This window comes from Akebia trifoliata, chromosome 14 (genome assembly GCF_017979445.1).
Source record: "Akebia trifoliata isolate Shusen 1 chromosome 14, ASM1797944v1, whole genome shotgun sequence".
NCBI classification, from domain to species: Eukaryota; Viridiplantae; Streptophyta; class Magnoliopsida; order Ranunculales; family Lardizabalaceae; genus Akebia; species Akebia trifoliata.
The window spans coordinates 2,069,050-2,084,895 of record NC_141388.1 but is presented as its reverse complement, the minus strand read 5'-3'; the positions used below and the strand labels follow the sequence as shown (position 1 = coordinate 2,084,895).

At 36.4% G+C, this 15,846-nt stretch overlaps 1 protein-coding gene across 3 annotated transcripts; it reads left to right on the top strand.

Moving 5' to 3' along the window:
* Positions 1 to 1,098: 1,098 nt before the first annotated feature.
* On the top strand, positions 1,099 to 15,070 carry UBP8 (ubiquitin-specific protease 8). 3 transcript variants are annotated; one of them, XM_086422607.1, is made up of 14 exons: positions 1,099 to 1,377; positions 1,668 to 1,916; positions 3,326 to 3,467; positions 3,785 to 3,844; positions 3,956 to 4,048; positions 5,862 to 6,161; positions 6,344 to 6,484; positions 6,589 to 6,759; positions 7,133 to 7,390; positions 7,518 to 7,666; positions 12,040 to 12,594; positions 13,023 to 13,296; positions 13,539 to 13,699; positions 14,213 to 15,070. In XM_086422607.1, the coding sequence occupies exons 1-13, from the start codon at positions 1,298 to 1,300 to the stop codon at positions 13,653 to 13,655; spliced, it is 2,589 nt and encodes an 862-aa protein (XP_086278733.1). In that variant the 5' UTR covers positions 1,099 to 1,297; the 3' UTR covers positions 13,656 to 13,699; positions 14,213 to 15,070. The 3 variants fall into 3 exon arrangements, with proteins under 3 accessions (XP_086278733.1, XP_086278734.1, XP_086278732.1); XM_086422608.1 differs by lacking the exon at positions 14,213 to 15,070 and adding an exon at positions 13,812 to 14,151; XM_086422606.1 differs by lacking the exon at positions 14,213 to 15,070 and having other exon boundaries at positions 13,539 to 14,151.
* The last annotated feature ends 776 nt before the right edge of the window (positions 15,071 to 15,846 follow it).

The window sequence follows — 15,846 nt, the reverse complement described above, 5'->3', positions numbered from 1 at the left end:
ATTTCTTTCACAATGAATAAAACATCGGTCAATCTTGAATCATCGAAACTCGTTGATATTGTTTATGTATTAATTGTCAAGGAGTTTCTTTCATAAAACATCAAGAGATGACGCGTGATATATTGGGATTATGAATAAAAAGAGTACGTCGAGGTCCGCCTTCTGAGTTTCAGTCGAATATGGATGGTCGGATGATTGTGAAACACGAATTAGTGAAAGGATGAGATTAGAAGGTTTGAAAGACAAATGTTGATAAATTGAGGAATATTTGGTTAAACGAATCCTCGAAAAATCAGAGGGTTTGAATATAATGAGAGTAGGAAATTGCGAAAAGAAGGAAAAAATTCTTAAATATAATAAAATAATGAATACGAAATGAGAGGTAAATATATTTCTAACAAAAAGAAACTATTAAAACAACTAAGGATGAATTTAGAAAGAAGATTATGAAAGATCTTGGGGTTTAACCCCTATAAAATACAGGGATAATGAGAACTAAGAGACATGCAATTTCTTCTTCTCTAAATTTTATATTATTTTTGTACTAAGATTTTGATTTGGGCATCGAAGAGGTGTTATTACAAGTAAACCCATAAGTACAGAAGGACGAGATCACTTGCAATTATTATGAATCTAGAGGTACTACAAGTTTTTGGCATCTACATTAATTATATCATTGATTTCGATTTTTAAAAATTATGATTGATTTCGACCTATTTTGATATAATCGTCTCATCGAGATCATTATTTTTTCATTCAAAATGGATGACCTTGTCAATTAATTATTGATATAAATCATAACAATATCATTTATCATCAATTATTTATTATTATCAGAATATTACATCTAAGTATTCAAAATTATGATAGTATTTTCCATTATCATTCTCTCCCTCTCTCTCTCTCTCTCTCTCTCTCTCTTTTTTAATACTTTTGTCATGGTCATGGAAATTAAGAAGAAAAAAAAAAAAATTGGCTGAAAAGTTGGGGATTTAGAAAGAAGTCCCTCTCTAGGGTGCATTAAGTAATTTCACTTTTAATTATTTTCAATTCTAATTCTATAAATTATGAATAATTTTGTCACCTTCCACCCTTTTCTCCGCGTAATATCATTTTCCTACATTTTTCTCTCCTTGAATCCTCTTCACAGAAAAAAGGTCCGCATCTTCCTCAGCAAACCCGCCATTTTCGCACCCTGTCTTTTTCTGTCTCTCTCGCTATCTGAGCTTCAAATCATCTACATTTTCAGCAAATCTTTCCGCCATTTTTAATCTATCAGACCTCAAATTCCTCCGTAATGGACGCTATTGAAGACGTTGTTGATGGCGCTCAACGTCCCGCCACAGAAGACGAGAGAGTCTACTTCGTGACCTATCGGTAATCTTTACATGTAGTTCTTATTAGTTTCGTAACTACTTCAAGTTTGATTGATTGCTTTCTTGATTGATTGCATAGATAGATCTTTATAGTGTTTGGTTTCTGAATCTCGAAATAGGAGTCGATCGAACTTGAATAGTGAAATTAGGGCAAGGTTTTTTTATTCTTTTCTATAAGTAGTGTTGAAAAAACTAGGTTTATCAGTCTTCGTTGATCGATTCGGGAAATAGAGATTGTTTGAAGTCGAGATTGGAGAATATTTTTGGTTTGATGGATGGATTGGATTACAGGTGGTGGAAAGAAGCTCAGAACTCTTCATCTGGTGATGCGGATGAGAACAAAGGGATTTTATATACAGCTTCATCTACTTCTTCTTATGGGGGAGCAATGAAGATCATCAACAATATTTTTAACTCGGATATCGTATTTAACCTTAAGAGAGAAGATGAACCTGGGCAGAATGGCCATGCTGATGAGGAGGTCTTGGATCGGGACTTTGCATTAGTTCCAGGAGAAATGTGGTTGCAGGCGCTCAAATGGTGAGATTTTTCTTTGGCAATCTGGATCTGATTGTGAAAACCAAACAATGCACCATTTCATTAATTTGATTTAATTATCTGTTATTTGTATGTGTTTTCTAGTCTGGAAATTTGGAAAAGAAATGTAAATTAATGACTCTCTTCCTCTTGATGAATGATTGAGTTTTTTCAACTAGATTGCATAGCAAATACTTTGTATTAACTTGTACTAAGGGCTCCATTTGTTCTTTGGACTGAAATAGGTTGTTTTATATTTTGTACAGAGTATGTGCTTGTTTTCTATCTTGGAAATGTAAATTATGTGCTTGTTTTCTAGCTTGGAAAGTTGGGAAAAATGTGAATTTATGGCTCTCATACGCTTGATGAATGAATGAGTTTTTTCAACTAGATTGCATGGCACGTACTTTGTATTAACTTCTGCTAAGGGCGCCATTTGTACTTCAGACTGAAATAGCTTGTTTTTATATTTTATGCAATTCTCCCCGCCTTAGTGTGCTGTTGGCAACTGAGATTCTACATATTTGAGATTCCACGGTAGCACGACTTAGTACACCTACTATAAGCTGACCAAAATGAAGTATTATTAATGCTTCATTTGCATTACTAATTAATAATATGGTTCTTTTAAGAGTATGGAATTTTGATACATGTGTTCCTATTTCCTTTGCTACTTTTGCGTTTTCATCACCCAGTTCTTACCATCCATTGTTAGAGAACTGGATGCATCATATTATGATACATGAGATACATTGTATCATATTAATGTATCTCATCTCAAAAGGAAGGTAGTGTTGGAGAATATCATATGTAGCAATATCGATTAGGATATTCTAAATTAGGAAATTCTAATAAATTAGAATATTTATGTTAGGCTAGTTTCCTTATCTTGGTTGATGTAATCCTTATAAATATCCTATCAAGGTTCACATAATATTCATCCAAGAATTATCAATAAAATCAGATTTCTTTATTGTATTAGAGCTTAAGCTCCACTAAGCACATCGACCCTGGTGTGCCTAAATTCTTTCTATTTTTAATTTTTTTTTTACTTTATTATTATTATAGTTTTCGTCAATAACAATGTATCTCATCTCAAAATATGATGCATCCAGTTCTTTTACATCCATCTTGGATTTTAAATTGAAATTCCACTTCCATTAAATTAGTCAAACGTTGTGTTATACATCAGAGTTTCAAAGTAGTAATGGATGAATTGGTTCAAGTCTTTTTTCTAGTCAACATTCTCGGTAATATTTGTACGATGGAGCATTTACATCTTGATTGATTTATTGTACGTTGACGAGTAGTACAAGTCATGGTGCTTTATTAGTTGGATGCTGATCTTGCACACTCAATGAAATTTTGTTGTGTGGTCTTGTGTATTGATCTTGTGTCTCTTTTCCCTATAGGCATAGTGATTCTAATGCAGCAGCGAAGGATTCTGGGAGCTTTTCAATTGCAGAGGATGATATGTCAGATGTTTATCCTTTACAACTCAGGCTCTCTGTCACGCGGGAAACAAACTCACTGACAATTAAGATAAGCAAAAAGGTCAATTTTTATTTATATGTTCTTCTTCAGTTTTATACATGTTACTTTGAGGATCTCAGTATTGTAGGCGTGGAATGTGTATGGTTATATTCATTTATATGCAATGTATGTTATTATTTTAGCGTTTCATGTAACCTTTCTATGAAATTTTAAATGGACAAGTTAGGAAACTGATGTTTTGCGTGTTACTGGCATTTTAAACGTCGCTGATAGTTTCTTCTGTCTTGATGGTCTGTCCTGCTCACTTTCCACAAACCATCTTACTTGTTGGTAGATTTATTTACTTCCTGTATCTTACAATAAGCGATTTTTTTTAGGACAATGCAGTTGAGCTTTACAAAAGAGCCTGCAAGATTTTCAATGTTGAGTATGAGCTGGTAAGCTTCCTAAATATCATTTTTTTTTAAAGATATTTGTTTATTTGAACAATGACTTAGAGTCCTTTTGGAGATTGAATGGTTTTTCTCACTTCTGTTGCCATTGGACAGTTACGCATTTGGGACTTTTCTGGGCGGACGACCTTATTTTTGAACGATAGAAATAAAATGTCTAAAGATTGTCAACGCCAATCAGATCAGGAGGTAACTAATGATGTGTTTGATGATACGCATTTATAAATAACTTTAATTTTGCCTGAATGCATATCTAGGAGTATTGTAATGAATATATTTGACATTACTTCATGCATTCAAAAATGGAATTCCTCTCTCTCTCTCTCTCTCTCGATAGGTTTAAGCAAAGGTTATGAAAATTGTTTTTTTTTTTCCGGGGAGGGGGGGGGGGGGGTGTTATTCATCATGAACAAGCAATTCCCATCTGGAAAAAAAAATTCTCAAAGAACGCCCACCTGGATTCTCCATGCTTCAAGGTCCATTGTAACATAAGGCTTTAATAGATAACACATTGTCTTGAGGATCGACTCTTCCTTCAAAAACTCCTAGTATTTTTTTTTTCCTTTCAAATACCCCACAGGTTTACAAAGAAGATGTATCTTTCCATAAGAGGCGGCTACTCCATATGAGAAGGTTTGGTATGCCAACCTTAGATTGAAGCTCAATACCTTCCCTACCATTATCTAATGAATTTCAAATTGCACAATGGAACTACAAATGACATTAGCCAAGTTGCAATGAAGGAAAAAAAAAAGATTTATTGATTTACCATTTTCTTTACACAACGAATGAAGTTCACCGAACAATTATGAGAAATAAGGTGTTCAATTATAAAAATTTTCTTCAAGAGGATTGTCCAAATAAAAAATATGATGCTCATGGGAACATTTTAAACCCAAGCAAAGGAAGGAGGGAAAGGATCGAGATGAGAATTTAGCAAGGAAAGATATGATGATCTCATTGTTAACATATATTACTGTTGGCCTATACTTTCTTATCCTCATTCAAGGGAGATAGAGAATCTTTGAGGCGAGAAAGTAATACTGGATTCAAATCTATATTTTAATCATTCTTCCTTCTAAAGATAAAATTATATGCTATGTCTTCCCCATTCAACTTTGACCAAATATACTTTCCTAGAAGAGAGAGCATAAAGAGTTGACAAATCTTGTCAGTGTAGTATTAGTGTATTACTACACCACTTGTTCTCTCAACACCTAACCTTACTACCATTTCCTACTTTATGTTAAATTTCATCTTTGAATTCCTGATGAAACTTGTGGATACCTTTCCAAGCACTAAAACCACAAGGGCTTCTAGGGCCTCCACTATCTCCCCCAAAATTCGTACTTGCGTATCTTGACATGATAAACTCTTCTCCATAGACTGCTTGTTTTTTTTTCCCAAACATCCAATTCCATTTCTCGAGATATATTCATATCTCTAAGGCCCCTGAAAACCGAAGCCCTTCCCTCTGTCATTGGTAATTGGTCTTAAAAATAGCCATCTTTTTGTCTCCAGAATCTCTTTGTAGTTGTATGAAAAATGTACTTAAAATGGTACAAAACCCCAAGCCATTGTTTGTCGTTGAAGCTTTTTTAGGTGTTTTTTTGAGCCAAAGCTCAAACCATACAGAGTAGAGTCTCACTTGAACTTGTTGGCTGTGACTCTTGATCATGTCAAATCAACATCCTGCCTTCTAAATAGTTTTTTTTTTCTTTCTAAATGACATTTTTTAAATAAAAAATTTCTTAGATTTGTCATTTTTATACCAGGATTGATTCAACAGAAAAAACTAGTATACCACTGTTGAGTCTAGAGTTAAACTTGTTTTGGACACTCACGGGTTGATTTGACTGCCTGAGTATTTACATGTAGGCACCAAAAGAGAGTTGTGTACTTCATTATTAGCCATTGATGATGCTCATAACATTGCATGTGTGACATTAACTGTTTATCTCTTAATTCTGATTCTCTTGTTTATGGTATACTTACTAAGCAGATTCTCTTGGAGTTGCAAGTCTATGGGTTGTCTGATTCTATGAAGTGCAGAGAAGGGAAGAAGGATGAATTGGCAATGCAACAATCTAAGACAGCATTTTCCTCTTCTGGTGGTTCAGTTATGAGTAATGGTAGCTCTGGAGCAGCCGGTTCTTTGGGCTTGACAGGATTACAAAATCTTGGAAACACTTGTTTCATGAACAGCGCCATCCAGTGCTTGGCACACACACCAAAGCTCGTTGACTATTTTCTTGGGGACTACAATAGAGAAATAAATCTGGATAACCCATTAGGCATGGATGTATGTTACTATTTTTTTTAATTCTTTCTTTTTGACCATGTTTTTGCAAGAGCTTGTGTTTTAGTGGTTACAGTAGCCTGCCTTTTTTAATTAGGTAGTTGCTCATGGTCTTGCGAGAAGTATATTGTTGGTTGGAACATCTGTCTCTTTTTCGATCTCTAAGTATCCCACTTCTTGGTCAGGGTGAGGTTGCTTCGGCATTTGGGGACTTACTAAGGAAATTATGGGCTCCCGGAGCAACTCCAGTGGCACCACGGTTGTTTAAGTCAAAGCTTGCTCATTTCGCCCCTCAATTCAGTGGCTTTAACCAACATGATTCACAGGTCAGTGATGTTTCTTTGCTTTCAGAAATACAGCTGAATGCTTAAGTTTCTTAATTTTTTCGGAGGCCAGAAGGATTTAGTATGTTTCAGTGATTGCTGTATAGGAGCTTTTAGCTTTTTTATTGGATGGACTCCATGAAGATTTGAATCGCGTGAAGTGCAAACCATATATAGAAGCTAAGGAAGCAGAGGGTCGTCCAGATGAAGAAGTGGCTGATGAATATTGGCGGAATCATCTGGCTCGCAATGATTCAATCATAGTTGATGTATGCCAAGTGAGTTACTTTCTCAAACTTGCTATTTATTTTTGTTTAGCACAATGTCATTTGTATTGAACTCTCTTCAACCTTTTATCATACGAACATGCAATACTATGAGTCCCCACAAACCCATGCTAATTATAACCTTTCTTTCATGGAATCCTGCTCACGTTTGCGATCTTTGCAAACTTGCTTTCCAAAGGTCACTTAAATTTCCTCTAAATGCTGAATTCTTCTTTGAATTCATCTACTAAATTTTTACAGTTTTATTGATTCAGGTGACTAGTCTCATATGTTCTCTCACTAAGCTAGGGTTGGAATTTGGTGGTTCTTGATTTTTAAATATTAGTGCAAGTTTCAGACTTAAATAAATCATTATTCGTTGCAGGGGCAGTATAGGTCAACATTAGTTTGTCCTGTTTGCAATAAGGTCTCTGTCACATTTGATCCATTCATGTACCTTTCACTGCCTCTACCTTCAACCACAATGCGGACGATGACTGTGACAGTCTTGACCACTGATGGAAGTTCTCAGCCATCTCCATTTACCATAACTGTGCCCAAGTACGGGAATGGGAAGGATCTTATTCAGGCTTTAAGCATTGCATGTTCTTTAAGGAGCGATGAAACCCTGTTGGTGGCGGAGGTATGCAATAATTATTTTCCCATGAACCAATTTCTTGTATGAGACTACCATTAATGACTGCCTCTATATTGTATATTTGCACCATTTATTTTCGGTTAGATTTGTTAAGATGTGAAGTTCTATGCAGATCTACAACAGTCGGGTTATTCGTTACCTAGAGGAGCCATCTGATTCTTTATCCTTGATTAGAGATGATGATCGACTTGTTGCTTACCGGTTACCAAAAGATCTTGAGAAACTCCCTTTGGTGGTGTTCATGCATGAGAGAATGGAAGAGTAAGCTTATTTTGATTCTCATATATTTTCTTGTTTAATGTATTTTTGATAGGTGATCCCAAAATAAAAATTATAAGAGAACATAAGAAGTCGAGGAGATCTACAAAGTTTTAGAATTCGAAAACAACAAAATGACTATCCTCCGACAATTATTATTAACCAACCATCTGTCCCCAAAAGTTGACCTTTTAGGAAGGGGGCGAACAATGAATATAGGAGAGTCACAGGCTAAATAGGGGTACAATAATGTGTAACACCACTGAGCAGACGAAACCCTCATTCGACCCCCCCCTCCCCTTTCACCCAAAAGGTGGAAAGAATCGAGCACGTGACCTATACGAACCTCCCACTCTGATACCATGTTGACCAATCATGTCCCCAAAAGTTGACCTGTTAGGAAGGGGGGATCAATGAATCTGAAAGGGTCAAATGCTAAATAAGAGCATGATAACATGTAACACTTGTTACTAGGCTAATCCCACACTCAATGGTTATCCCTATCTAAACACAATCACAAGAAGACTTATTCTTTAAAGACCTCAAACATCTAAATAACTAGTCTTTGATCTTCAAACAAAAGTCTGAACCTATTCTTATTGACCATGTGTATATTATTTTCCATAATTCCCAACCTATTACAAAAGTAAGAATCCTTTTTATTTTATTTTTTATAAGCAAAGGTTCATTAAAAAAAGCAAGATCGGCCGAGATGACAAACCAAGTGAGGGCCAATACAAAAGAGACTACTCAATAACTCCATACAACACACCCTTTTTCAATTACCTACAAAATCCTCAAAGAAAACCACCCCTAAACTTCTTGAAGACCTTGAACCAAAAATACAAGACTCAAAATAGAGAAGACCTTTTCCTTACAATCATTCCCTTATCCTTCGAATGTGCAATTATTACTCTCTTTCCAAACACCCCAACAAATTGCAAATGGTGTGATACTCAACAACAACCTCTTCGCACTTGACAAGGAGTAACCAAGGGAAAGCCATGAATCAAAGAGATCCCTAACTGTTTTAGGCATGCAAGTCGACACTTCGAACAAGCTAAAGAAGTGCGCCCAAATCTCAAAGGTGAAGCTACAATGGAGAAGAAGATGGTCTGTTGATTCCCCATCTTTCAAACACAACAAGCAACAATTTACCCCGCATAATCCCCTCCACATAAAAAAATCCACCGTTTGAATTCTTCCCAATGTTGTGGTCTAGGTAAAGAATGCGGTCTTCATTGGTACTTTTGGGTCCTAAATAGTTACATAAGGAAAAGAGGACCCCCCAACATTACATAATGAGTGGTAGAACTTTACCGAAAATCTCCCATCCTTGTTCTCCTTCCACACTCTTTCATCCTCTCTCTCAAAGTCATAGGCAAGAGGAGTATTAGTGGTTAACCTCCCAACTTCCTTCATCTCCCAATCATTGAAAGCTCTGTGAAACCCAATATCCCAAGCCCACTCTCCATCTACAAACCTTCTGAAGCTGGAGATTGGTAACCCCTTCTTTGAAGATATGTAGTATAAAGATGGAAATTCCTCCCTAAGAGCATGGGTACCATACCAAATGTCCTCCCAAAGTCTCACATTGTTTCTTTTTCCCACCTTCAATTGAGTTTTCAACTTGAAGATAGGAAGAATCTTTATGATGTCCTTTCTCAAACCGCAATCGTGCGAGGTCCTAACCGCCCCACTCTCCCATCTAAACGCATCAGATCCGAACTTTGCCACTACCACCTGTCTCCATAAGCTGTCACCTTCCACTCCAAACCTCTAGAACCACTTGTCCTAAAGAGCTGAGTTCGCCACTCCTAACACCTAGTCCTCGACGCTTCTTATCTAAGCACACCTACTTCCAACTTTCCAGGTTTCCGGATTCTTTTTCTATCACGCCACAAGAAATTTTGAAACAACTTATCAAGTCTCAATTCCACACTTTGAGGCATCTTGAACAAAGATAAGAAGCACTCTAGGATACTAGAAAGCACGTTTTTAATCAGAGTCAACTTTCCCCCTTTAGAAAGGTAGTTCGCCTGCCACGTGGCTAATTTCCTTCCCACCCTTTCAATAATGGGATCCCACATTGCCAATCTCCTATAAGAAGCCTCCAAGGGAAGGCCCAAATAGGAAGTAGGGAGACTACCCACCTGCCAACCCAAAGAAGCTGCAAGTAATGTCACAACTGGGACCCTCCCGATCGGCAACACCTTGCTTTTTCTCATGCTCACTGGAATGCCCAAAATCACCTGGCCTTGGGAAGAAAAAGTACAAGACCAGCCCTAAAAGGCATACAAATCCTACTTGGCACGATTCAGCACATATCAAAGAGAATGAAGTCCCCCTCCCACTTGCAATTTAGTAATTTCTTTATTGGATTTATGGTACAGCAATTCACTGTTTTCTTTTTCCTACGAATCAAGTGACCAGTTGTTAGGATCTTATCAAGGAAGTAGTTCATGCAAAGAAAGCCACTTTTGTGGGAATATTGGAGCCCCAATCAAAGCTATCTATATAAGCTAAATGAATAGACTAGTCCAAAGCCACATGCAAATAGCATATGAAAATCAACCTTCACTAAGCCCAAATCCCCTCACCCTACTATCCTAAAAGGAAGACGAAAGAATATTTGCCTCATGTAGGAGAACCATGAAGTTGGAGGCACTATTTGGGACAAGGATGATCATCATCATTGTTCAATGTTCTGTACCATCTCAAAATGTCTCAATTGATACTCTCAGTTTCAGCAAAGATCGAACTTTCGAGATACTGAGATAGTCTTGATTAATACAATTTCATTTTTTCTCTTGGCCTAGACAATGCCTTGAGATGATATTTTAAACATGGATAATCATCAATCATCCTCTCCTCCCACCATACAAAAAATGTTTGATTGATGAAATGATTATGGTGGCCTTAATCCACTAGTGGAAAAGTATGACATCTCAAAATAAGCTTTTGTGTAACCAAGCTGCAAACCCTTGTGTATTGTCATAAATGGAAATTTTGTAGCGCAGCCAGTTTTGTACATTTGCATTGCAACTTGATTGGTTGCTTTGAACTGGACAAAAAACAGAGTTACCTCACCACCCCATTTTTTGTTTAGCCAACCCCATTTTTTGGGTTAAGGATTTGATGATGGTGTGAATGTGCATTTTAGAAAATTGAGCTTCTCCATGGTTTCATTATCTGCATTTCTAGTTTTCACACTTATCCTTACCTTACTCTTTGTTTTTTTTTTTCCTTTGTGATTTAATTTGTTCTAATATGAAACTAGTAAAAATGGCTATAGCAAAAAATCAAACATACAAACTATGATTAGACGCTATCTGGAGTTCTCATATCTCAAGGCATCTATCTTCAAATTGTTTCTTGTTACCTCAATTCACATCATTTCAGCTTTCTTAGTCTTTGTAGAATTTATAATTTGTACAAGAACAAGCATCTTTAGTGATGATATAGATCTTAGTTATACATACCAATATCACCTCAATCGACGTGCTTTTATTTTATCTCCAAGGGCTCCAATAGATTCCCTCAAATGGATTCATTTGATTGCTTTTTCTTTTCTTACAACCCATCCATTTCCACATCCTCATTTCTACTATGTTATTTCTGTAATTGTGTTGTTTCTTGATTTCCCATTATTTAGTTCCATAAAGAATAACTGGTCTGTATGCCATCTTATAAATTTTCTCTAGTTTGCTTGGTACATGTTTGTCACATAATTCTACTATAGCACATCTCCACTTTAGCCACACATCATTAATTTATGGGCCACATTCCTCACCAATGTGTCCGTTTTTATTGATAATTGAATGTAACAATACAAGAGAACTTTAGGGTATTTCTTGCCCATCAATCCTAAATAGCATCTCGTCCTCTGAGTGTTCTTACTAATGTTGCACTTCATATATTTTCTCTTTGTTTTAATTGTCCTAAAAACATTAAATTCTGAGGCATCCATCCATAGTTCTAGTTTTGCAAAAAAAAAAAAAATTCTAGGCAAGCAAGGTTTAGTGGTAAGAGGTGAAGGTGGGTTCAACGGGTTTTGAACCTTAATCATGGGATCATCACTCCTTAAGGCTTACCAATGGTAGTTTTGCATTTACTACTACAGTGTCATCGATCAAAATGACCTCATTAGCATATAACTTGTATCAAAGGACCTCTTTTGGATGTGTATAGTTTGTTCATCCATAACTTGTGCAAAAATAAATCTATTTACGTTTGTAAATTTTTTGTTTATTCTCTCCTAAGTTTATTTATTTTTGTGGCTTCTCGAGTCATCTATGATTAAATTGAGCATTGTTGGTGTTATATCTATTTTTTTCAGTTGATATTCTCTAATCTAGCATCATTTGTATTATCAGGCAGCATGTCAATGCGAAGCTGACATCATGTTGGAAAGCATTTGGAATTCCACTAGTGGCAAGGCTGTCTAATGTTGTTAATGGATCCGATATACGTAACCTGTTCTTGAAATTACTTAAACCATTCATGATAGCTTCCTTGAGTGATTGTAATAGTGAAGAAGATTTAAACAATGGAGTAACTGAGATGATGGAGGATGCTATAAGCCTTCCTGCCTTTGGTGGTGGTGTAAACCCAGCTGATAAAACCGAGAATGCTCCACATTCTGATATTGAATTACAGTTCTACCTGACAGACGAGAAGGGAATACGGATAAAAGATTCCAAGTTAGAAATGAATGAACTGGTCTCAGTAATTGGGTCATCCAGGCGGTTGAATGTGGTTGTATGCTGGCCTGATAAATTGATCAAGCGTTGTGATACACACCTTCTTAGTTCATTACCTGAGATTTACAAATCTGGATTTCTCACAAAGAAGCATCAGGAGTCCGTTTCTCTATATTCATGCCTTGAAGCCTTCTTGAAGGAGGAGCCTTTAGGACCGGAAGACATGTGGTGAGTGTGTAATCCACTCAAACTTAAGATTTAAGTTATTTTCTATAGAAAATTTTCCATTCTAGTAGGTCACTTTGTATTTATTGCATGTTTCCTACGGGGGTGTGGAAAGAATTAGATACTTCTGCCTTTATTGTTGTTGGCTCTTATTTTAATTTTATTTTTTACAAAGTTCATGGTCATAAAGATCCTTGTTGGAAAATTGTAGCAGTCAGTAGCTTGTTGATAAAGATCTAGAATTGTTGGTACTTGGAAAAGCCATCAATGACTCAATACAGGGCCTTTTATTATGTGAATTTTTCATAAAGCTGTTCATACATAATCAAGGTTCATTTCATTTATTCGGTTCTTTCTTATTATAAGTAAACTGTGGCTTTAGCCTTTGATATTTTCTAATATCGTGTACCACTTTTTTTTAATAATTCCAGGTACTGCCCCAGCTGCAAGAAGCATTGTCAAGCAAGCAAAAAATTAGATCTTTGGAGACTTCCAGAGATTCTCATCATTCATCTGAAGAGGTTCTCATACAGCCGTTTTATGAAGAACAAGCTGGAGACATTTGTCGACTTCCCCACTCATGATCTTGAGTTGTCAACTTATATTGCCTGCAAGAGTAGTCCGTCATCTTACCGTTACATGCTGTATGCAATTAGTAATCACTATGGAAGTATGGGTGGCGGTCATTACACAGCATTTATCTATGTAAGTGGCATATCTACTTTCTTCCTATCTTGTTTTATTCTTCATGTCATCCAAGTCTCTGCTGCTGCCTTTTTCCTATTCTGCAAGTGATTGTGTAGGACCTGAGTAATCTAAATGCACGTGGCTTCTCTAATATGTCTCAACTCTCCACATAATGCAAATTTTGTGTGCCATTGTGGAACGAATGACGTGGATTCATTGTTTAGGTGTGCTAATTCTTCTTCTTCTTCTTTCCTTTGCAGCACGGGGGCAATCAGTGGTTTGACTTTGATGATAGTCATGTTTTTCCTGTTAGTGGGGACAAAATAAAGACGTCAGCTGCTTATGTCCTATTCTATCGGAGAGTCCAAGATGCATAGTCACAATTTTCAATCATCAGGAACCATGATGAACCCAAAGACGGGTGATTTTCCTCCCTTTTTTTCCCCTTTGTTGGCATTACATGTATCATCTCCGTAAGTAGCATATTCTTTTGTCATTGAAGTAATCTAGTTTTGATTGATCTACTCTTGAAGAGAGACCCGGATGGATAAAACAACTAGGGGAGGTATTCAAGCTTATGATTGGACTGACGATGACTGTAACATACTAACAAAGGGGGGTGAGATTCTTACCTGTTGAGACTAGCCCTTGTCTGTTTTATCTCCCTTACATGTATAACCTTCTGTAAAAGAGAGAAGAAAAAAATTCTCACCAATTCTATTAGCCTGAATGGGTGTCAGCTTCTCACCCCCAATCAAGTCTTTAGATTGTTTTGTACTAACCTGTTGTTTTATGCTTTTTTTTTTTTTCCCCTTTCCTTTTGATGTATTCGATTGTACTTGTTATGAATTTCATTTTACTCTTTTGTGTTCATTGTTAAATGTTGCATTTCTTTACCCTCAAGGATTGTTTCTGTGAATTTTGTTAATTGCAGTTTAAAAGAAATTAAGACGAACCTATAATTTGAGTTGGAAGTCTGAGGAAGAGCGTTGTAAGTTGTGTGCAGTTTAAATACAAGAACAAAGCCTTATCCCAAAGATGTTGGGGTCAGCCAAACGAATCCTGTTCCCCCACGCCACTTTGGTGCGGGTGCGGTTTAAATGAATTGAGTTATTTTAGATTTCTTTTTATAATCTGATTTGAATACCAACTATCTCCTTCCTTGTATGCGCTTGGAAGTTGACTTGGGACGAGTTCAACCGCATAAATTCGTTGAATTCTAGATCTCAACTTAGTGCATTTCTGAGCTGATCGGGTGGAGTATTCAAGTTGATTGGCAAGTTATTCAAGCGAGTTTTAGGGCTGAGTCAACTTAAAAGGTTGAATTGAAGTGGCCAAGTTTCAAGCAGACTAGAAAGAGTAGGAAAACTTGAACAAATTTACAGCCTGAATTCAGGAGGGCTGTACATGTCACCATCGTATCACATATTTGAGGGAGAACAAAGGTTGATATTTGTAATTAATCACAATTCGAGCTGCACTTTGAAAATGTACGTCATGATAAGGGGGAGGACCACAAATTCCCCTTCCGATGGGTAAGCTGGTTGAGGTACAGTACGTCAAACATGTGCATTATGGGTTCAAACCCATGAACACTATATGGTTCGTTTTCAAGTTTGCGATATTAACCAATCAAACTAAGCACCCGTCGACCCTTGGACCACAATCAGTGCGATACATGTGGTTGCCATTAACTACGGAGGCATTTGGTTTTGACTTTTGATTGTCACAGTCAAATTATGGAAACTGATTTTCCCAAATCCAGAATCTCTTTAGTTAAAACTATTTCTACAAACTCACCTTAGAACCTGGAGTTAAACTCTCGTTTTTGTTGTTTCTACAGATGATACAATATACTCCATACGTTAAAAGCATAAAATGGACTGGACCCTTTTAACACAAAAAAAATTCAAGAAACAAATTCCCAGAATTGTAAGAAATGAGATTGAAACTCCAGAGAATCACAAACCAAAGGTATCTTTGGTTACTGGGCAAGAATCAGATTCTAGAATTTGAACCAAATACCCCATATGATTTTTTACTAGAACTAGATATAAATAGTCTAATTTGGTCACTCAAAAAACTAACAAGTGCTTCGTTTTATCGAAATGAGATTACTTCAGGATATGTCTGATGATGTAAGATCTGGCCCAATAGCTTATTCAATCAAGTCCTTATGGTTTTTCAGTATTTGGATCCAAATAACAATTGGACCGGATTTGAATTGGATCAAATCTGATCAAATAGACAATATATACATAAACAAAATATATAATATAACTTAAAAATAAATTTTTATTGTCCTCATAAGATTGGGAGATGGTAGCCCTATACTTATCTAATCTCAAATCCTCTATTCAATTCCAAACCCTTAATCACTAAACCGGACCGGATTGGCTTGGATTGTATTTCAATTATGATCAGATCCATTGACAAGCCCACAATCAATAGATCCCCACAAAGGATCTCTAGCCCTGAAATCAACATGCAATACCCAAACGTGTAACTGTTTAACCATAGGAACACCATGAATGTGGTAAATGCTTGAGTTAGAGCCCTTAAGATTTT

What these genes read in the sequence shown, in the direction of transcription:
- UBP8 (XM_086422607.1), top strand. Translation starts at nt 1,298, where the DNA reads ATGGACGCTATTGAAGACGTTGTTGATGGCGCTCAACGTCCCGCCACA. An exon ending in TTAACCAACATGATTCACAG is followed by an intron (nt 6,485 to 6,588) that starts GTCAGTGATGTT and finishes ATTGCTGTATAG; the next exon opens with GAGCTTTTAGCTTTTTTATT. An exon ending in TTAGGACCGGAAGACATGTG is followed by an intron (nt 12,595 to 13,022) that starts GTGAGTGTGTAA and finishes TAATAATTCCAG; the next exon opens with GTACTGCCCCAGCTGCAAGA.